The following is a 23,769-nucleotide window of genomic DNA, read 5'->3' as shown; positions in this document are numbered from 1 at the left end:
GCTAACAAGAAAACAGTCTTGATCGGTTGAACGGCTTTTTCTCGTCCCCAAACTTTTCTTATGTTAGTCTTATTGAAGAGGTAATTGAACAGAGATTTGACTGAGACGTTTAGAAGAAAAAAGTAATCCCCTAGTTTATTTACCTATGATGTGCAAATAACAAAAATGACAAAACTATCGGGAGTTATGCTGAAAAAACAATGCGATACGGACAACACAGGATACGGCAAAGTATGAAGATAAAGCAATGTGTTTCTTGTAAACACTGCAAGGGGATCTGGAACACTGCAGGGGGTTCTGGAACGCTGCAGGGGGATCTGGAACACTGCAAGTTGATCTGGAACACTGCAAGTTGATCTGGAACACTGCAGGGGGTTCTGGAACACTGCAAGGGGATCTGGAACACCCAGGGGGTTCTGGAACACTGCAAGGGGATCTGGAACACTGCAAGGGGATCTGGAACATTGCAAAGGGTTCTGGAACACTGTAAGGGGATCTGGAACACTGCAGGGGGTTCTGGAACACTGCAAGGGGATCTGGAACACTGCAGGGTGTTCTGGAATGCTGCAGGGGGGTTCAAATGAGACCCGATCCATTTCAATGTATTCTTTGCTTCTGACCAGCAGCTGACCAGAGATATCCACGATGAGGATAATCCCAATACCTCTCTGTTGTCTCCGCCCGACTCAATCACGCGGTGACGTCAGCTGGTCAGAAGCAGATCATAAACTGAAGGGGATATATGAATTTATATTTGACCAGATATTTTTCTAGTTCTGTTTTAAACACATAAAAGACTTTGGAATCCGAACGGTTCATATGAATGGGAGCAGCTTCTCACAGAGCCGCTGGCTGACTGTCTCATCCAAACACAGATTAGCACAGCGATGTAACGTGTGACATCACACTAATCTATCCTGCAATGGTGATAGGGTCTCCCCCTCAGAGTGATGGGCAGAGGGAGGGAGTCATAGCTGCTAACACAGCTCTGTCAGTCAAGGTCACTCCACAGCCCTGGACTGAGACTGAGTGATAAAATCTGTGTGTCTGTGACCCTCCATTCTCCCATAGATTACTGTCACTTTAATGTTGTATAACACGCCAGTTTCTCCCTCCCTCTCTCATTATCTATAACATACATTACTGTTACTTCAATGTTGCATTTCTCCTCTCCCTTTCCTCCCTCCTTTCACTCTCACACCCCTCTCTCTCTCTATCTCCCCCTTCCATCTCTCTCTCCATCTCTCCTCTCACTTTAAACATTGCATAATCTCTGCTCCTCTCTCTCTCATTCTCTATAACAGATTACAATCTTTTACATAATTGCATAATCTCTCAGCCTCCTCTCCCTCTTTCTCCTCTCTCTCACTTCCCCTCCCTCACCCCTCTCTCCCCCTTCTATCCCTCCTCCTTCTCTCTCCCATCTGTCTCTTATTCGCCATAACACAGATTACAGTCACTTACATAAATGCATAAGCTCTTCTGGTTCTTTACAAGCACGCAATATAAACACATGTTATCAAAACTAATACTAATATCAACACAAACAAATGGTACGCTAATCTTCTAATCGCTCCCCCAACATTACAGAGAACCTTACATATTGGGTCTATCTTCAGTGTGTCTTCTGCTTAACAATGCAAATCCACGACTGGGAAATAAGAGACTCTGGATTAGAATTCATGTACAACAGTCTTTCTGGACACTTATAAAAGTGTACTATGGTAAATTGGCATGGTCATTTTGCAGTTATCTCATGCTTTCTCCATGGTTATGCTATGCATTTACCATGGTTTGCCATGTTATTTAAATGATTTACCATACCACTCTGGGCTTTACAGTGCTTATCTGTGCTTTCAGTGTGCCTTATTACACTTTGCTGTGCTTTTACTGTGGGGAACTTTTATTAGGGGAGTCACAGATCCATTGCCAAAGTGCAGCAAATACAGCACAAGCGTAAAAGAATGATCTACGCTGCACTTCCAGTGAGGAGGCTGCAGGCTGCATTATACTGTGCTCATTCCCCACGAAGGATTTCTCCTCACCCCCTTTCATCAAGAAACCTCTTCCTTTTCTCTGCCAGCTTGACAGAATATCTGTCTCTAATGTCTAAGTATTTTGCACAGCGGGATGATGAAGCGTTCTCTGATTCAATCGCTGATCCAGCCTCTCTGAGCTGTAATTTGTCTGTGGTATTGGGTTGCCTGTGCTTTCACTGCACTTTATTTCCCCACTCTGCAAGAAATCCTCTGGAAATGGGGAATTTTGGATGTGATCCTATGTGGAGTAGTGGTTAGCGCTCTGGACTCTTGACTGGAGGGTCATGGGTTCAATCCCAGGTGGGGGATGCTGCTGCTGTACCCTTGAGCAAGGTACTTTACCTAGATTGCTCCAATAAAAACCCAACTGTATAAATGGGTGATTATATGTAAAAGTAATGTGATATCTTGTAACAATTGTAAGTTGCCCTGGATAAGGGTGTCAGCTAAGAAATAAATATGTATATACATCACACATGTTCCCATATATCTGGAGAACTATTAGTATTATCCTGTTATCATGAAACTTTGTATCATCATTTTTTAGTTATCAGATCTTGGTGATATATGGAGGTGTCTGTCTGTACATCTGAGTAACAAGGGAACACTTTGATTATTTGATAAGAGTGTCCTATTATTTTCCCCCTTAACATGAGCAAGCCCTGATGAACAGTAGTCAGGGAATGACACTGCAGAAAGCTATTAGAGAGACTCAAATCTCCAAGTCCTTCATCTGCTTTCTCAGCAAGTGGAGCCAATTAAATGGATTTTCTAACGCAGGAGCAGAGAGCAGCTTTTCCAAAAAGCCGTGCCTAATTCCTGAACCCTCAACACTGCTGACAGCTAAAACCCTATGTAGCTATAAGCCATAACTATCTAGCCAGTGCTAACTTGTGTTGTGCCTTCATTCCATTGACTGCCCTCTAGATTCACATCAAGGTTGTTGAGTCCGGACGAGTTTGGGACAAGCCAGGAGTGTGAGGCTTTGCCAAGATGATGTTCTTGTGTGAGCACTGCTGTGTGGAAGGGTGCCAGTGATCAGTAACTCTGTGCTGCTCGGTGCTGCTCTGCTAAAGGATGAGACTCATTCCTCTGATTGAATGACGAGACTTCAGAGCTCTCGCTCGCCAAAGCAATCCCAGCGATAGCTTCCCACTGTCAGCACACCTAGTTTTATGTATTTATTCTTCTAGGGAATGATATAGTCCATAATGCTGGGGGCCAAACACTCCAATGAACATCTCTGAATCCCAAATCATCCTCAACCCATCAGGGACTGTTTCTCCTCACTGCGCTACAGCGCCCCCTACTGGCCAGATGCCCGGTGAGCTCAAACATCTGCAGGGCTGGCCTTTATCCTCCAGGGGGCGGTAGCTCACATCCGCTGTGGAGCTCCTGGGTGTAAAGAGGCGATTGGCTTGGGGATCGGAGGAACCCCTCTGACCTTCAGTTCTCCTGAGTTGTATAGGGAGCAGCTGAGGAGAGGGATCGTAATTAAATATTCTAAATTAGGGAGAAAACTGGGGGGGTAAAGTAATTGGGTACTCTGAAATATATATTTATTTTTTTAAAACATTCCTGATTTCCCGTCTGAATCTATATGTTATCACTGCAGTGTTTTCTCTTAGATCACGTTAACAATCTGATGTTGTGTGTTTGGAAAATGATCTATTAAAGTGATTGTAGCTAACAAAATAACTCCATCAATTATCCCCACGATGCACATTGAGAATCAAGACTCAAGATTGAATTATTTATTGTTTAGTTACAAAATGCATTATTTAGAAGCTTAGGCTGATATTCGGGGGAGGGATTATTGAATGATTACTCTCTCATTAGGATTACTGAATGATTGCTCTCATTAGATCACTTCCTCCTCTGCTATATGAACCTCAGGTAAACTCACCTGGGTGTTGCCGTCATAATGCAGGCAGTCCCCTTGAGGGGGGGAGGAGGGCGTGGCTTCATCACAGTCCACCCTACTGACCAGGCATCGCCAGATCAGTTCCTCTTCTCCCCTTAACAGGCGGGACCAGCGACCAAATAGTCCATAATCATCATACTCACCATAGCCATACAAGCAGTCATGATCCCAACATTGAATCTGCTCAGATCTCAGAAAGACAAGCTAAGCAGCAGCAGCAGCAGCATTGGTGTCAAGCCGGGTCAGAACTTCAATGAAATGTCAGAAGTTCTAAATTAACAATCCAGGCGTGGAATGAATCAGAGCTATTGCTTGTTCCAGTTCTACAATAGCGAGGGAAAAAAAACGCAGTATTAGATTGAAGGAATGTGTGTCGGGAGGAGATGTGCAATTCATTAATCTGATTTCCTGGATCTGACTTTCAATACGACACAGACTTCATTTAGATTCTGTACGGAGACGTTTTCAGACAGGTTAGCAGATAAATTGCTAGCAGAGTACATTACCTTCATCCAAAAACATTTCACATATACAAAAATAGCCAAGGTAGAAAAAAAAAAGTGAAATAGTATATGAGGGCTAATTCACTAGCCTCTCATTCTTGCATTTAAACACTGGAGGTCTGGGTTCCAATCTGGGGGGGCTAGGCGGCACAGACAGACAGACGGACAGACAGACGGACAGACAGACGGCCGAACAGACAGACAGACAGGCAGGCAGGCAGGCAGGCAGGCAGACAGACAGGCAGGCAGACAAACAGACAGGCAGACAGGCAGGCAGGCAGGCAGACAGGCAGGCAGGCAGACAGACAGACGGTTGTCAGTGTCTGCTTGAGAGAGGCCCAGGACTGAATGACAGGCAGGGGGTGTTCAGGTCAGGATTGAGGTCTCTCTATTGAAATCTATTACCATCTATTAACAAGACTGAAGGTAAAACACTTAAATGTTTGTCAATTAAAGCCTACATTTCTTTCATTCTTTCTCCTACTTAACTACCCTTCCTAAATGGCAATGCACACATCAAGATTGCCCTACAATGGCACTGGATCTGTGTTCTATAGAGCAATGGTAGCACAAGGGCAGCTACAATGGGATGCTATTGGTAAAATGGGACCGCAGAGGTGAGATTGTATTTTAACATTGTAATGGTGTCAGTGTTGATTGTATGAATCAATCCACAGTGCTGGTAATCCAGTGCAGTCCAGTACAGTATCATGGTAACATATCAGGACCAGACAGACAGACAGACAGTGTGTTAGCATATCAGAACTATTGTCTGCCTGTCTGTACAGTTAGATATGTCTGTTCTCAATCGATTGTGAAGTAAACACTGGGGTCTGAAAGTCAATGTGACTTTTCCATGTAAACTGTCTCAGCCTCTGCCTCAATGTCATTCCTTTAGCATTTCTATGTAGATAACCCACTTTAGGCCATGCTCATTTCATTTGGCTGCTTTTTCTTCTTTTACTGAAAATTAATCAGACAAGGGGGGGGGGAGTGTGTGACATCACAACCCCACTCCCCTCTTTCTAATGAAACTGAGTTCCATTAAACTAAGTGCAATGATAAAGTGAAGACTGCCTCAAATTAATCATGAAGTGACTCTGAACTCAACCCACTAATCCAATCAGAGAGGAGGAGGGGAGCGGGAGATTTTTTTTTTTGCTGGAGCAGTTTGTATGCCTAGAAAGTAATGATCCAAGCAGACACAGCAATAGAGAATGAGAGAGAACACGCAACACAGACTATTAAACAGAGGCTGTATCAGTGTCTTTATATTAATAGCTCAGCACCCTCTAGTGCACACAGCAGTGTGGCCAGCAAAAGAAAAAGGAGACTTGAGCCAAAGAGATGACGCTGGTGTAAGGATTGTGGAAGCAATTCTATTCAAATGATCTATTTACCTAAGTTAAGCCATGTTAGTAATGATATTTGACAACGGCAAGTAAATTCAACCAGACAGATTTATTAAAGCGTGCATTATTCAAGGATTAGCTTTCAAAGATTACAAGTATACAGATTATTGCAATGATACCTCTAGGCGTGATATAATGGTCATCTACAGGTAGTGGACAAAAAAATGGAAACACCAATGTAAAGTCACTTAATAGGGCGTTGGGCCACTATGGTATCCCGCTCTGTGGAGTTCTCGGCGGACCGTTTTTGATGAAACTGGCTGCTCGCGCCCCAGGTTGAAATTTGCAGTCAGTTGGTCTGCAGTTGCTCTCCTGTTTTGCCTTGCACTTCTAATTAATGCATGGATATCACGATCCTGGAGTATGCGCTTCCACCCACTGCTGCTCTTTGCTGATGATGTCTTTCCCTCGGAGTTCCATGCCGACATCACCTTAGACACCGTTGCTCGTGAAACATCAGCAAGTTGAGTCACTGAAGCTCCTGCCAAACACACCCCAACAATCACCCCTCTTTCAAAGTCACTGAGGTCTCCTCTTGCAGCCATGCTAGCCATAATTATAGGCAACCAGGCCTGTCCAGCATTTTTATACATGACCCTAAGCATGCTGGGATGTTATTTGCTTAATTAACGCATGAGCCACACCTGTGTGGAAGCCCTTGCTTTCAATATACTTGGTGTCCCTCATTTGCCCAGGTGTCTCCATTTTTTTGTCCACTACCTGTAGCTTTAAATACAGTTACAGCGTAGGTGAGGGGTATTCTTTCAGAAACAGGAGTGAAGGATGTCACCTTGAATCTCCCGAATAGCCCACTAAACGTCTCTAGGTTCATTGTATTTCTATGCTATGCCAAGTCATCTCTATCACCCATGTAACTTCAGCCTTTGTTCTGTCCACAGTGCCATGCATACAAACCTTATTCTGTTTTTTCTGCCATGTATACAATCTTGATAAGACCAATGGCTTGTTATTGTGATTCTGCATAACCTGTACTTCAAACATGCAATTAACCCTTCACTGGTACAGTAATTATACAAAAAACAGTCTGAAGTATTGCTGATCACCCAAAAAAGTATTCCACCACTCCTCCTAGTTTGTGCTGCTGTAAAAAGAGCTTCCTAGCTCTCGGCTTCCATGCCTGCTCTCTCTAGTTCTCTTGTTCTACTGAAGGAGTGACTTGATTTGATCTGTATTTAGGATTAGTACACAATAACTGAAAACCGAAACATTCGATAAGAACGTAAGAAAAGTTCGGAACAATATGAAGCCATTCAGCCCATCTGAGCTTCTCCTGTTCCTAGAAGCTGATTGATTTCAATCAGGTTGGGTCTTAAAGGATCACAGTGTTTCTGCCTCAACAACATGACTAGGTAACACATTTCATACCCTCACCACTCATCGAACGTAGAGTATCTCCTTCACTGTGTCTCAATTCTACCTCCACTTAATCTCCAACTGTATCCTCTAGTCCTGTTTTCTGTGCTGTGTTTAATATATTGGTCAGGGTTCACTTTTTTCCATTCACTCTGTTGGCCCATTCCTCTTTTTTCTGTTCTCCGTCACCTCATCTTTTAGCCCCCTCTCCTTCCTCTTCCTAGTATCTCTCTCCCCTCTTCTCCCTTCCCTCCCCCCTCCCTCTCGTCTCCCCTCTCTTCTCCCCCCTCATCTCTCCTCTCTTCTATCACCACCTTTCTCCTCCCCTACCCCCTCTCGTCTCTCCTCTCATCCCCTCCCCCTCATCTCTCCTCTCTCTCCTCTCACCCCCTCGTCTCCTTTTTCTCCTCTCTCCTCTCACTCCCTCCCCTCCCCTTCATCTCTCCTCACCCCCTCATCTCTCCTCTCACTCCCTCCCCCCTTCGTCTCTCCTCTCTCTCCTCTCACCCCCTCATCTCCCCTCTCCTCTCAACCCCCTCGTCTCCTCTCTCTCCTCCCCCTTGTCTCTTCTCTCTCTCTCCTCTCCCCTTCCCCTTGTCTCTCCTCTCTCCTCACTCCCTCCCCCCTTCCTCACTCCCTCACCCCCTCATCTCTCCTCTCTCTCCTCCCCCTTGTCTCTCTCCTCCCCTCCCCTCGTCTCTCCTCTCTCTCCTCCCCCTTGTCTCTCTCCTCCCCCCTTGTCTTTCTCCTCCCCTCCCCTCGTCTCTCCTCTCACCCCCCTCACATCTCTCCCCCTGGTCTCTCCTCTCTCTCTCCTCTATCTCTCTCACTGTCCTGCAGCTCTCCTTGCTGGCATGTTCACATTAATCTCCATTAGCAGAGTGCAGTATTAATAGTTCCTGGGCTTGTCTGTTGGGACGCACACTTGAACCCCTTTGTTTATTCTAAACAGTGAGAGTTGAGCACTTTTTAAAAAATATGTATTTTGTGTTACAGAAAGTAGAACACTCCCCTCTGGAATCACTACAATATTTCCAACTTTTATCAATTTGTTTCAAGTTACAATAAGCTGTCCCCTGAGTCTTTAGAGCCAGTCGCTCCAAATCCCATTGCTCATATGGCTGGGTTCACAGCCCCCAGTGAGCTCTAGTCTCGGACTACCTCACCTACTGTAACATCAGACAGTCCAGGACTAGTGCTACTCAGGATCTGTGAAACCAGCCACAATTCAAAGCATTGCAGACTTATTAAAAACAAAATAACTTTTTCAGTGTCTTCCCATGCGTTTCCCAGGGTTAAACTATGCATTGACCATAGCTCACCATGGTTTTTAATATGATTCACCATACTTCTCCGTGCTTTACAATGCTTGCCTATGCTTTAACTGTGCTGTATTACACTTTGCTATGCTTTTACTGTGGGAAACTTTTATTACGGATAACGTTGCACTAAGTAAAGACTCACAATGTCATTTGAAGCTACTAAACTATTTACAAACACACTGACTAAATCATTATATTTAACACACAAACTAACTGAGGCTGCAGGATATGCTGTTTTAGGGAAACTAAACAATGAAAGTCTGCCAGCTCGGCAGGTCATTATATTGTAGTTTAAAACAGGATGCAGGGCAGATGCAATCACAGAAGTTTAAAATTCAGGGAGAGCCCCATCAGGTTGTTGCTTTTATTAAATCCATATCGATTGAATTTAGACCCTAATGAGTTTACCGAAAGAACCGTCTCTGCATATCACCTGACTGCAAACCCAGCCTTTCATTGTCCCACAGCATTCCTTTCAGGATTGCATTCCACAGCACAGAGAAGGGTTCAAAAACATGCTGGAACAAGCAGAGCTGAATTAAGTTTGACTGGGGGCTGTTATTACACCACCACGCTCGACTGACATTAATGTAAAATTATTCCGTCAGCTGATCTCTATTTGACGAGTCGATGTTTGATTAGGCTTTCCCTCCACTGTTTGTCACTAGCAGAGTCAAAAGAAATGCAAACCGCAGACTCTTGAAAAAAGGCGAAGCAAGTTATTTAGGAGATGTGCTGTCCTCATCTCTTTACAAACTCTCAAGGTTAAAAAGCCTCTCATTTTAATCCAGGTTGATTCTTCTCCGATGTATTTTATAGACCAGCTTGGTGGTTTTTTTAAACGTATCTTCCTCGCTGAGGCATTGTGGTTGCTGTGTTTCTGCTCATGCGTTCCCGGTGCTGCTTGGTCACATGGTCACCGGTTCTGAACCACACGTTCACGTTGACTGGCAGGTCAAGTCACATGATCAGACAGTCACTGTTCCAGCTGAACACGGCCCTGTTGCTCCGATCCAGAGAGTCCCATGCTACTTTACGGTATAAATTGTATTCTAAATCATATATAAAATCTGAGGCCCCAGGCTGCAGCCCTAAAGCCCGGCATTAATCCGACCCAAGAAACATTAAAAAAAACCAGAATGCTCGGGTATATCATCAAAAGGTGATGAGGAGGTTGTATAATGCAGGGGTGAGACCACACTTAGAGTACTGTGTCCAGTTCTGGTCATCACAGCTCCAAAGGGACATTGTGGTCCTGGAGAGAGTCCAGCAAAGAGCAACCAGACTAATCCCAGAGATTAAAGGAAAGAGCTGAGAAGATTGTGGGAACAAATTTATTCACAACAAAGAAGAATTGATTGAAGTCTGTACAATTTTAAAAGCTGCTGACATAGTAAACCCAAACCAATACTTTAAACGCAGCACAGAAACCAGGACCAGAGAACACACAGCTGGAGATTAAGTGGATTTAGGACAGAGGGAAGGAGACACTTCTTCACACAGAGAGTGGCGAGGGGATGGAATGGGCTACTTAGCCATGTTGTTGAGGCAGAAACACTGGGATCCTTTAAGACCCAACCTGATTGAAATCAATCAGCTTCTAGGAAACGGACAAGCTCAGAGACACATATTCTATCAAGCTGGCAGAGGAAGGAAGAGGTTTCTTGATGAAAGGTTGTGAGGAGAAATCCTTCGTGGGGAAAACAAAGAGGCAGCAGAATGAACAAAGTATACTGCAGCCTGCAGCCTCCTCACTGGAAGTGCAGCGTAGATCATTTTTGCTGTATTTGCAATGCTTGTGTGACTTCCCTATAAAAAAGTTCCCCACAGTAAAAGCACAGCAAAGTGTAATAAGGCACAGTGAAAGCATTGTAAAGCCCAGAGGGGTTTGGTAAAGCATTTGAAAAACATGGCAAACCATGGTAAACTATGGTAAATGCATAGCATAACCATGGAGAAAGCTGCAAAATTACTACCTTAAACATTTATAAGTGTTGCCAATAAAGACCGTTTGAATTTGATTAGGTGTTTATATTTACCACCCCTGCAGTGGTCTGACTAGGGCTGTAAACAGCTGCCTTTTATAATTATCGTTTTTCTCAAATCCTGACAATGACTCGACAGCTGTGGCTGTGTGACATGGCACCATCTGTACTGCTCTGTCTTTAACCTTCAGTGGAGTCTCTTCTAGTTTCAATAACACTGATGAAGGTACTAGAGCCCAAACGCTGGTCTGCTTGACTCAGTCTCTTCTAGTTTCAATAACACTGATGAAGGCACTAGAGCCCAAACGCTGGTCTGCTTGATTCAGCCTCTTCTAGTTTCAATAACACTGATGAAGGCACTAGAGCCCAAACACTGGTCTGCTTGAATCAGCCTCTTCTAGTTTCAATAACACTGATGAAGGCACTAGAGCCCAAACACTGGTCTGCTTGAATCAGTCTCTTCAAGTTTCAATAACACTGATGAAGGCACTAGAGCCCAAACGCTGGTCTGCTTGACTCAGCCTCTTCTAGTTTCAATAACACTGATGAAGGCACTAGAGCCCAAACACTGGTCTGCTTGAATCAGCCTCTTCTAGTTTCAATAACACTAATCTCCTTTATCTAATCTCCACTTGTGACCCCTGGTCCTTGTTTCTTTTTATACGTTGTCAATACCTTTTAGGATTTTGAATGCTTGAATCAGATCGCCGCGTAGTCTTCTTTGTTCAAGACTGAACAGATTCAATTATTTTAGCCTGTCTGCATACGACATGCCTTTTAAACCCAGGATAATTCTGGTCGCTCTTCTTTGCACTCTTTCTAGAGCAGCAATATCCTTTTGTAACAAGGTGACCAGAACTTAACACAATATTCTAGATGAGGTCTTACTAATGCATTGTAAAATTTTAAGATTACACTTTTCACTATATATAAGAGCATCTTGTTGGCCTTTTTTTATAGCTTCCCCACATTGTCTAGATGAAGACATTTCTGAGTCAACATAAACTCCTAGGTCTTTTTCATAGATTCCTTCTTCGATTTCAGTATCGCCCATATATTTATAATGCACACGATGGCAGCCAGTTAGAGGATAATATAATTGTGACACAGAGAACCACTCTGAATGACTGCATACACAATTATAAAACGAGGGAGAAGGAAAACAACCTATAAAGATATCTCATGCTGGAATCCTAATGCTGGATAGGAGAAACCGTCATACAAATTTAATCAATTACTGCCCCCTACTGGAAAAAAAAGATGCATATGCTTAAGTAGGAGGTCCATTTGAGACTAAATATCTTTCCCAAGGAGAGCTGGTCAAGACCTAGGCAAATCACAGAACACAATTCCCATGATATCCAATATAAAGCAATGGATACCTGAAGGGAGAGCGGTCAGTGCAGGTCAGGTCTCTGCTCAATGGTAACACACTAACCGGATTCTCAGAGCCACTTACTCTGAATAGTCATTGGCGTTATTTTTTGTCTGAAAGTTAAAAACATGTACAATTCTAAAAGGAGTAAGAAAACACCTTCAGTCTACTCACAACCCTCTACATTAAATTGATTGGCTTCTTATTGGGTGTGTTTTTGCTATCTGACAAAATCAAGCTAATGACGTTTTGGAGTAAATAGGTTTTAGCATCTGGCCTTAAGTTTCAAGTCTTTTTAGGAAACCCATTCTGAAAGAAAGCGGACACCTTATAATGGAAAGCGCCAGTTATACATCTGTATTCTTCAAATATTCAATGTAATCTGAAGCTAATTTATGATAATTGATATGCTTTTACGAATAATCTTCTTTTGAGTTTATTTTTTTTTGTAGTGTTAAACCCTTCACCCCAAATTGTGTAGACAAAATGCAATACTAATCTAAGTTAATGTATACAAATAAAAACTCATTAAAACTGTTTTTTTTAACCCAACACATTAAAATTAGCCCTGAATAACAAAGCAACACACAGACCACAACGCACTCATTTTTTTAATGATTTGTATCCAGCTGTAATTGAATCTATTAAATATCACAGAGAAAAAACAGATACATAATCTACATAGAAAGCCTCAATACACATTTCAAATCAAAGTTTGCAAGTCATTTAAAATAACGCAAGGTCATACATATTAAAACACATAAATATTGCAGCAAATCACAGCTTGTGTTTAGAAACACGACATTGATCAGGCTTGGAGGTAATTCGTTACATTCAGCAGCAACTTTGGATTGGAAATTAAATTCTTTGCATCTGAGATTTTAAAAGAAAAACTAGGACAACTTTTACATTATCTATCGTACGCTTTTAAATATGTACATCATCATTCACAACTACAAACATACCGGTTAATATCGAATCGGTCTGGAATTCAGCGTTCATTTTGTTCTATGTTTTACTGAGCTCTCCAATATCCAGCTGCAGGAATTCTACTGGGTTCTGTAGAGACTTGCTCTGAACACAAGCCAACGCTCCTGTTACTAGAAAACCTTGGAAAAACTACAGCCACCCAATGTACAAACATTACAGTCCACGGTCATAGGCTGCTATTGCCTGTTGTGTGCTGGGCAACACACGGCAATGTTATTTTGACTAGAAAGCCCAGTACCTGAACGTGCATACACTTATAATATAGCGCCTCACCCTGCGTAGCACAGCCACGTTCTTCTGGAAGAAACTTAACTGCATGTTTTGACGGAAGGGGAATCAGTCGAATTCACAGCTGCGAGGCGACGTTGTTAAATCCAGGATTAAAAATTAATTGTCTACGCCCAGTTTACTTTTTTTTTTGTTTCTTTTTTATATAAATATCTAGATTTAACATTGCATCTATAGGTTAACATGTTTCCTTTACAAAGGGGACCAGTGATAACGTTGAGAGTACCAATGAGAGGCAAGAAAATGTACGATGTCCTAAAAGCAGATCGGGGTATTTATTTTTAAGCCTTGGTTCGCTCTCCTTTAAGAGGGGCCGTGATAACGTAGCTAGTGCTATTACAAGTCTACATAAATAAATAAAGGATTTGAAACTTTTGTCCAAGCTAGTGCTTCTTCACCACTCAGTAGATCTTGTAGTTCTTCTAAAAGAAACGCAACTTCTCTGACAAAGCTCAAAATTCATCATTGATTGAAGACACTGAGAAAGACTTCAAGTTGAAAATCACTGGACACTTAGACTTCTAGTTGAATCGCTGAAGACAATGGCTCCAAGTCAAAACGTTTGTCAAAGACGTTACTTTTAGCATTTCTATATGCAGAGTGTTGGATGGATGATCTCATTAGAAATCTGTGATACTAAAAAAAAAAACTCAAATTGTCTGACAAACATTTTGACTACATGTCTATCATTTAAGACTGAGAAGAATTGAAGACGTTGAGAAAGACTCCTAGTTTGTCAAAGACGTTTCCATTAGCATCCCTACATACACAGAGTGTTCTACAGTCACGAGGTCCTCAGTAGAACTTGTCGTCGATGCGGAAGTGCGGTCTGCTCACATCTTCAGGGTTTAGGAAGACAGAGATGGACTTCCCCGGGTTCTCTGTGACCAGCTGCTGCAGTCGCCTGGCCATGCGGTCCTCCTGGGGCTGGGGGAGTCCAGGGCTGGATCCTGGAGACAGAGCAGTAGTGTTCCCCCTTCCTCCCTGGAGCTTGAGCCTGGCTGCTGCCTCTGCCTGCTCCAGGGCTGTGCGGAGGTGCTCGGCCGGGTCCGAGCGAACGCAGGCCAGCTTGCGCGCCAGGAGCAGCGCGGTGGAGTCGGAGAGGTGCTCGAACATGTTGCACTGCGGGAGAAAGTAATTGGGGCAGCTCTTATTGAGGAGAGCGCTGGCCAGCTCATCCAAGAGGCCCAGTAAGAGAGGGCCAGTGCCTTCTTTGGAGAGGTAAGTGGAGGGGAGGCGGTCGCAAGCCCAGAACATGAGGGTGCGCAGGTGGTAGGGGCTGACCGCAGCTTTGGGACGGGAGATGAGTTTGGAGATGATGGCTTTGGCTGCCTGGAAAGCGTGAGCTAAAGGGAGAGGGATGCACTTTTTGATCTGGACTTCGCTACGGGAGAACGCCAACCGCCACTCCTTATCAGGCTGTGCGGCTCCTTCGATGCCCCCCACCAGCAGCTCCTTGCTGGACGCCGAGCAGCAGGGCAGGAGGTAGAAGCCGCTGATGGCTTCTTCTTCAGTGATCTTCCCGTCCCAGAAATGGTTTTCCATCAGCCAGCCCTGGGCGACCGCTGGCCAGCCCCTGAACGAGACCACTGGGACCAGGTCGTAGAGGATCCGGCTCGACCCGGCTGTCAGAATCAGGGTGGTCACGGGCCCGTTGCGTTCCACCCTCTCCGGGATCGGGGTGCCCCTTTGGGGGTTGCGTCGGAGTTCGTTTATTACTTTCAGAACGGCTTCCGAGAACCAGTCTGCCACTAGGGTCGGGGAGAAGTAGTAGCCGCCCCCCTCTTCCCCAGCAGCCTCCCCCTGGGGTCCCCTGCAGCAGTGTTTCCAGCGGGACAGCATGGCCTGCTCACACAGGCGCAGACTCAGCCAGGAGTGACAGGGAGGAGACTGCCGCATGTCCAGAGTGACCGGCTGGTTTCGGTCGTGGAGCTTTAGAGCTGGCACCAGTAAGGTAAAGTCCAAGTCGTAGTCTGCCCCCTTGACGTAGTCGCCCAGATCCTCAGGACTCAGGTCTAGGACCCCCTCTCGAGCCCCACCAGACAGCAGCAGGTACTCGTTGGATACCGGCAGCCTCTGGTCTAACTGCTGGACAAGCCCTGCGGGGGGTTGGAGAGAGAGAGAGAGAGAGAGAGAGAGAGAGAGAGAGAGAGAGAGAGAGAGAGAGAGAGAGAGAGAGAGAGGTGTGGTGATAAACAAGCACTTCAGAAGCATCATTAGAGCTATCAGTACCACTACATCCACAGTACAGAACAGTGTTACCACGATCTACATCCACGGTATATAACAGTGCGACACACACTCCATCTAGCTCAGGATTCTTATACTGTCGTTACCTTGAGGTTTCATCACCAGGGATCCTAGTTTTCCACAATAAAAAAAAAACAAAATCCTCCAATAAAAAGCAAAACACATGTGTGTTATTCCGCAATTAAAACAAAAGGCTTACAATGTGTCACTTTATAAGATACGCAAACAGTACTATTGAATAACAGTTAACATAGGAAGTATTTATTGGTATACTTTTAAATTTGTTTTATTATTATTATTATTTATTTCTTAGCAGACGCCCTTATCCAGGGCGACTTACAATTGTTACAAGATATCACATTATTTTTTACACACAATTACCCATTTATACAGTTGGGTTTTTACGGGAGCAATCTAGGTAAAGTACCTTGCTCAAGGGTACAGCAGCAGTGTCCCCCACCTGGGATTGAACCCACAACCCTCCGGTCAAGAGTCCAGAGCCCTAATCACTACTCCACACTGCTGCCCCAATTCTAAGACGTTCCCTCACCAGTGCCATCAATCAACAATGTAAACAAACTTAATTTTACTTTAAACATTACAAATAGTTCTGTGTAGTAGGACCTAATAATAAAAAACACAAACTAGTATTCGTATTAGTTTATCTCCAGTTAGTCTTGTCACCTGGATGGCTATTGCCAAACTCATTAAACCGATCTTTAGGGGTGATTTTTTGTGATCGTTTTTGGCATCTTTAAACAGCTTGTTCAATAGTAACAACGCACTGGATACTGAAGTAAACTGCAGCTACGTTTCAGCCTGAATGTGACAGCGAGCCTTGTTCAACCTTGACCTCTGTTCAACCTTGACCTCTGTTCACCAGAAGCAGTTTTATTGAACAAGTATTTTTACATAAATTTAAAGCACAATTGCCTGCGTTGATGATTATATATGATAAGTGTATTGATTTGGTTATCAGACAAACAAAAAAAGCCTTGCATGTTTTTTGCCCGCCCCAAGTGGAAAACTATAAATTCTCCGCCAGCTTAGAAAATCTGTGTTTTCCTGCGTTATTCCGCAGCAAAATGATTCCTAGGATCCCTGTTCATCACTGTTGGTTAAGCAGCACTCAAAGTGTACTTTAAACTGTAAAGCCAGACTTAAGAGGATTGTGATGATGATGCTCTTACGGACGAGAGATAAAAAGAAATGGATTTCAAAGCCTTGGTTCTTTAAGCGTGGCTCTGAAATGAGTTCAGAGATGAGGCGTTGAGAGATCTGAAGCGGGCGTACAAACACTTATAGGATCACAGGAGAGTCTTATTAAATCAATAGTCACTGGTGGAGCCAAGTGTGAGGAAGCAATCCCTGGAAATAACAGCACACGGCTCAGCGGATCAATTCTGATGAAACACCATCTTCATGTACTAAAAACAGCAACAATATTAATAACAATAACAATCCTATTCCCTGCGCTTCGACACGGCCGCCAATGCATTAGAAAACGCTGCGGGATCTGTAATCTTATCCTATCAAGCGTTCAGCAGCATGCCTCTGCACAGGCTTGATAGAGTCAGGGAGCTTCAGGTACCAGCAATGTCTGTCTGTCTGTCTGTCACCTTCCACAGGCTCAGAAATCAATACAGACAGACAAAAGGGAGGCAACAAGAAAGTAGCCAGCAAAATTATTTCATTGATCTACCTTCTCATGCACGTTTATCCGTTACATTATTTCAAAACGTGCCGTTTTGGACCCAGCAGTGTCTCTGGGGTCAAAGTATCTCACTGGCTGCAGAGTATGTCGCTCACAATTGCATTAAATCATTTATTTTACTTCCCGGTACTGCACCAGGTTCAACACCTGTGAATTTTATAAAACCAGAACCATATTTTTCAAGTCCTCTTCAGCTCTCTCAAGGTGTTTTGTCTTTCATTTTGTAACATTACCACGTTTGTTTTTTTTCTTTAAAAACTAAAACACGTGTTTCTTTTAGAACTGCAGATCTGACACAAAGTGAACGGACGTGCATGGGGCTATTTTGTTAGCTGGTCACTTAAATTAGAGCCACAGTTAACAGTTAATAGTATTTCAAGAGATTTCACGATTAAACATATTTATTAAGCAGAAAAAAAATATTGTTTTCTCTAATTATCCAATAAATGTTCCTAAATATTTAAACACTAATGTTGTCATATAATTAAAGTGTAGCTAACAAAACAAGTCCCACACATGTGACACGAGTAACTTGTCACAATACTGTTTAAATGTTGATCAATGTGAAGGAATCTTCATAAAAGCACTATATATTGATGTTCAATTCAAATTTACCGTTTTGTCATTAATTTGATACAGAAAAAAGCCAAACCCTATTATAGTGAACACCCTGATATAACGAACATTTCTCCAGGTCCCATGTGGATTCGTAAGGGGAAGCTAGCATATATATACAAACTGTTGTAGACTTTTGCGCTTTGTTTGTCAAACGTGTTCTAGAGATCATAATGAGATTAAAAAAATAAATAAAAAATCAGTGCACAGAAATATATCTTTTTTATAACTTTACAACTGTCAGATGTGCAAGACGTTGTTGAAAACATGCTTTAGTAAATTAAAATATGTTCTTGTAATGTGCCAATACAAGCTGAACTGCTGTGTTTTATTAAAATATTTTTTAAACTATTTCGTAGCCCATTTAAATCAACGTCTCAGTTTTGTAGGGGGATTGGGCTCCTGCTACATTCATCTGTATTTTCAATCCCCAAGTTTGGCAGAACATTTGAATAATATCCGAGCCCCTGCTGATCTGATTTACTGGGATTTAGGTGGGCTGCAGAATTCTACTGGGGCTTATAAAAATGTTTTCTATTAAATTTTGGTTTTAATTTTGTGTTTTTTTTCCCTCAGCTGCAAACCTGATAATCCTCTGTCACGCAGGGCTCTGTACGGCTGGAAACAAAGCCTTGATCATCCACCCTGCTGAAGTTAATTAACAAATTTAATCAGCTTTGAGGAAACAGCCTTTCAATTGAGAGAGGGGGCCCAAAAACACCTAGACACGAGATAAAGAGGGTTATATTTAGAAAGCATTTCATTAGCGCCTACTATTTTTTTCTGTGGGTTTGTGTTGCATGTTGCCCACTTGGGGGGGAAAAAAAAAAAAAAAGCAACGATGAACTAAAACTCCCGCGTAGCGGTGCAGCCGCCCGCGGGACAAGCTCTGCATCCCATAATACTCCTGCGTGTGGCTGACTCAAATTTGATTGGTAAGACACAAGGGGTATGGTGCTGTGTACATTACAGAAGAGGGCGTTCGCTGGTTCCCTGCGCCTGTATGATCGCTAGTTACTACCACTGCATAGATCCAACACAAACCAATGCAGGACGCGTCAGCTTTCTTACAGAATATTCAAGTCTTTCATTATATAATACATTGTTTAAATATATTCATGTCCTATGGAGAACGACCACATTGGAAGAACTTTCCTGTCACTTTTTGACTTTTAAAATCGAGCCCTGTTATAGAAAAACTGTTGTGCTTTCGATTATCATTGCGCTATGAAATTCAGTTTAGATTTTTTCAACCTTTACAAATACAAAATGAACAGGACTGTATAACACTTTGATTCAGAGCAGTGATTCGGTACAGCTGGAAGGGCACAACACAAGTTATGTACCGGAAGTCTAAATACATATTAATAGTAATTACAGACGCTGCGGATCATTTCAGACTCTCGCTGGATTGAGCATGTCCTGTGCGTTTAAAAGGGCGAGTGTTCGATGGGGTATTTATACCTGTAAGCACTTTTTATACAGTCTCCTTTATTGTTTGAACGAGCATGAACAATAGCTTGAAGTCAGAGCACTGCTCCTAACTCTGCAGCTTCGTACCATTAACCCGTTATGGTAAACCCGTTGTCAATCTCCTTGTGGAACACCCGAGGGGGGGCGGGAATCCTCTTATCCACCCCCCAGGGGACTCCCAGCATGCTGTCTGAGGGACGCCACAGATTGGGCAATGCCCTTTTTAAAACGTTCTGTTTCACTGCCCGCTCAATAAAGGCTTCAAGACAAAAAGAAACAAACTGGCAAATTCTGCTGAACCGATGCAGGATTTTTAATTTCTAAAGATACTGAAACATTCCACCTTGCAGCACCACAGCAAACTGCACTGCAAATCCTTGTGTCTGGATATATTCCTACAGTCTTTATGGAGATGTAGGATTTATTTAAATTACAGTAGTCTCCACGTAGAGGAACCTTAGAGAACACTTCGGCTAAGAGAACATTTCGCTTGCGTCCCTGAGGGGTGTTCTCTTAGCCAACTGTAGCACTCAACCCCCTCCCCTCAGCACCTGTTTAAGGACAATCTGCATGAAGCTAAGTCTTGATGCGATCAGCAGAATCATTGTCCCCAGTAGTTCTGCTTACCCAGCATGCTGAAGATGAAGTCTTTGGCTGTGTGCACCTCCATCGCAGTTTGGTCTCCGAAGTCACTCTGCTCCAGGAGGAGGAGCTCCTGCACCAGCTCCGACACCCGCTCCACACTGGCCCCCGAGCGGAAATCCAGCGCTGCGGAGTTCGGGGCCACTGCGCTCGTCACAGAGGCCATGGATACACACTGCAGAGGAGAGGGCAGATAGGGAGGCTGTGAAACGGCACGGGTTAGCTGTACGGATGTGTTCCTCTTGTTGTTTACATACACTTGGTATCATTTTCAGCTGTGTGGTCCAGTGGTTAAAGAAAAGGGCTTGTAACCAGGAGGTCCCCGGTTCAAATCCCACCTCAGCCACTGACTCATTGTGTGACCCTGAGCAAGTCACTTAACCTCCTTGTGCTCCGTCTTTCGGGTGAGACGTAGTTGTAAGTGACTCTGCAGCTGATGCATAGTTCACACACCCTAGTCTCTGTAAGTCGCCTTGGATAAAGGCGTCTGCTAAATAAACAAATAATAATAATACAGTGAAGCAAAAATTTAACTTTCTGTGAATTAACCATGCACAAAGCACCATGTAATAAACGCTATATTTCATACACAAATATAAATAAATAGAAGGTAACATTCCCACTCGTGGTTCATTTTAATAAGCAGTTTTTAAACTATAAATAGCCTGGTTCAGTTCGAAGCGACAGACAAGCAAACCAAGTGCGAGACGGAGAGCGGGTCGGGAGAGGGGAAGAGGGGACGGGCTCGCCCCAGGTTCGGCTGCCGGAGCGGGGCTGAAGCTTCTCATCTTCCAGAGAAAGCCGCAGCTCCTCTCGCAGCAAAAAACGTAAATACATTAGAAAAGATAACAACGTAATAGTCCTCATATTTATTTAGTTATAAAACGAATGCTGAATAAGATGTCTGTGTTATAAAGTGCCAGCGCAGCTTTTCTTCAGATCAAAAGGGAGAGACAGAAACGGAAGTTACACTGAGAAGTTGTTCACAGTTTGAACACCGGTAACTGTATTTACTGTAGAAATATTGCATGAATCACCAGCATAGGGAATTAGGGGACATGCTGTAGGAGCGTTATATCTGAGGCGCGTTATAACAGAGAGCCTTATAGCGAGGGAGCACTGTATATATATGTGTGTAATTATATATCTATATTATTATTATTATTATTATTTATTTCTTAGCAGACGCCCTTATCCAGGGCGACTTACAATTGTTACAACATATCACATTATTTCACATTTTACAGATATCACATTATTTTTACATACAATTACCCATTTATACAGTTGGGTTTTTACTGGAGCAATCTAGGTAAAGTACCTTGCTCAAGGGTACAGCAGCAGTGTCCCCCACTGGGTATTGAACCCACAACCCTCCGGTCAAGAGTCCAGAGCGCTAACCACTACTCCACACTGCTGCCCATAGATAGATAGATAGATAGATAGATAGATAGATAGATAGATAGATAGATAGAATCAGAAGCCATAATAGTAGTACAGTATTTCAAGTTAAATTTAGAAACATCACATTTTTCAATGTGTCAGTTTTTCATTATATGGAAAACTACAAAAGTGGTATGCAATTCAACATGTTAACATTATTCAGCAGGTTTCCATTCAGCTTTGAGCTCGTCTGGATAATGATCTTTCCTCACTGCATTCAAACCCTCTGGCTATACATTTCGACTCGTACAGCCCTCCCATTGTTTCCCTATACACCTGGATGTACGTGTAGAGTAGGAGGGGCTGTCGGAGTTGAACACTCACATGGTCACGTGGGATGAGAAGGGAAGACCACCAGTTTGACAAGACTTGGCTGCCGCTTCTTGAATCACAGGAGAGTGCAGAAGAATTATTATTTTTAAATAAAGAAATATCTCCTTTTCGAGTGTTAGGCGTCGAGTATTTATATTAAAACCACAACGAATCCATACACGTCCCACTGCCCTTTGCCTGTACTGCAGGTGTAAGGGGTGGGTACTTTACAAGTCTTACGAAATTAAAGTCGTTATCCTTAAACGTTTCTCCTCTGGTACAAAGTCCGTAGTTGCTCGATTTCTGTCCAACTGAATAAAATACGGGCTGCCGCTTTTCGTATTTTGAAGATTATAACAAATTAGTAATAAGCACAGTAGGTGAATTTTAACCAAAGCCAAAATTCAAATCAATTTCAGTCTATTCTTGTTCCAGCGCGTTGGTTACTTTTCGGCAATGCATCCAGTAACCTCATCTCAGGTCTACAATAGGAGGGCGGTGAAATCACTTACACACGATAAGAGGACAATAATAAAACAAAAAAATAATATGACTTCTATTTCACCAGTCTAGTGCTTGTTTGCAATTGGGAGTGAGCAGAACGCGTTCGGGGTTCCGTGGTTGGTGACGTCATTGTGTCCATTGCGTTCCCATGGTCCAGATTACACCGCTTTATTCTCCTGTCTGTGCAGGTGGATACGCGCTCAGCACACCTTTCCGTTGCTCTCCTCCTCTTGCAAGCAAGTAAACACAAAATAAAAATTGGTGGGGTTTAGAGTCCTCTGTGAACTTGTTAAATCATATTTTGGTGGCATTTATATTTTTTTATAAATGCATTCTTTCGGTCGCTAGCCCCAACAGGTCCTGCCGCACACACCTTCCACACGGCTATCCGACCCCGGAAATCAAGCGTATCACCCGAGGCTAATGGGATTTGTAGTTTATCAGCGCTCTGCGTCATGGTCTACCTTTGTACGGTACACAAAACGTCACAATATTAATGGGCTTTTCTATAATGTATACAGAATTCTTTTTGATAGAAAGTATCGTGCTTGTGATTATTATTAGTGTGATTGAGTATGGACTCGCTAAGCATTGTGGAGCTTGTAGTTAATGAAGTACAGTACTCTGTGTGCTCGGGAAAATTGTGGTTTCCTCTCAATGGTTAAAATATGTAAGCTGTTATCAACACAAAAACATCATCATTTCTGAACTATACAGCTAACGTAGTATGCGTCTGCGGCATATTTTGCTTTAGCTGGTTACAGAAGGTAAAGTGTACATGGCAAGCGGTTTTAACATTTAATCCTCAATTTTCGATATCAGCAATTATATTTTTGGTATACAATAATGTGACACAATTACTGATATCAAAAATAGAATTGATGATATCAGAAGTAGTATTGTTGATATAAAAAAAAAAAAATTATCTTCTTAATATATAAAGAAGAAAGTTTGTGTGTCTGTCTGTCTTCCTTTCTGCATCCGGACCCCGCAGGAGCCAGTGCAACCAAACTCTGCACGACCTCCTCTCTCATCTACGGGAAGGTCAAGGGCTATGTTTGGATCCAAAATTTTGACCCCCGGGGGTACTGATCACTAAGTAGCCATGTATCTCAAATTAAAGAAACCCACAACCGCCCCCCCCCCAAACAAACAGAGCAAGATCGGTAACTTATAGGAAACCATAAGGCTGCCGTTCCCCGATTTGACATGCATGAAATATTAAAATATTCAATCAGACATCACACTACAATGTATTCATTTTTTTTTAAATGGAAAATGAACTGGTGTAAAGGCAGCTTCAAACAACAATTGAACTGCTCCTTCTTGCAAGCTGTGCCTTTGCAACTCAGAAACAAATACAGCACAGCTTATCATGTGTGTAGCTGGACAGAAGATATTAATTACTGCAGTCTGAACAATACAACCAGACCACGCTGCGCCTTCAAAAATATCCCCACTGACTTAACACAGGGCGCTGTGTGGCAGGGGGTGTGTTATTATTATTATTATTATTATTATTATTATTTATTTCTTAGCAGACGCGTGTTTGAATTGAAATCTGTTTATATCTTTTTTTCTAACTTCTTTACATCATTTCCCAT

General features: G+C 42.9%; 1 protein-coding gene across 1 annotated transcript; it reads right to left on the bottom strand.

Moving 5' to 3' along the window:
• Window positions 1-12,527: 12,527 nt before the first annotated feature.
• Window positions 12,528-22,593, bottom strand: LOC117404460 (nucleotidyltransferase MB21D2). The gene is made up of 3 exons (XM_034007304.3): window positions 21,674-22,593; window positions 19,892-20,081; window positions 12,528-15,311 (listed from the first exon to the last, which is right to left on the bottom strand). Exons 2-3 carry the CDS (start codon window positions 20,070-20,072, stop codon window positions 14,008-14,010), a joined length of 1,485 nt encoding a protein of 494 aa, XP_033863195.3. The 5' UTR covers window positions 20,073-20,081; window positions 21,674-22,593; the 3' UTR covers window positions 12,528-14,007.
• Between the last annotated feature and the right edge of the window lie 1,176 nt (window positions 22,594-23,769).

This window comes from Acipenser ruthenus, chromosome 48, assembly GCF_902713425.1.
Source record: "Acipenser ruthenus chromosome 48, fAciRut3.2 maternal haplotype, whole genome shotgun sequence".
Classification (NCBI taxonomy): domain Eukaryota; kingdom Metazoa; phylum Chordata; class Actinopteri; order Acipenseriformes; family Acipenseridae; genus Acipenser; species Acipenser ruthenus.
The sequence above is the reverse complement of the archived record's forward strand: the minus strand, read 5'-3'. Positions and strand labels throughout refer to the sequence as shown.

Coding starts and splice junctions, on each gene's coding strand:
- LOC117404460 (XM_034007304.3), bottom strand. CDS start 20,072: ATGGCCTCTGTGACGAGCGCAGTGGCCCCGAACTCCGCAGCGCTGGAT. Junction 15,312..19,891: donor CTTCATCTTCAGCATGCTGG/GTAAGCAGAACT, acceptor AACCCCCCGCAG/GGCTTGTCCAGCAGTTAGAC.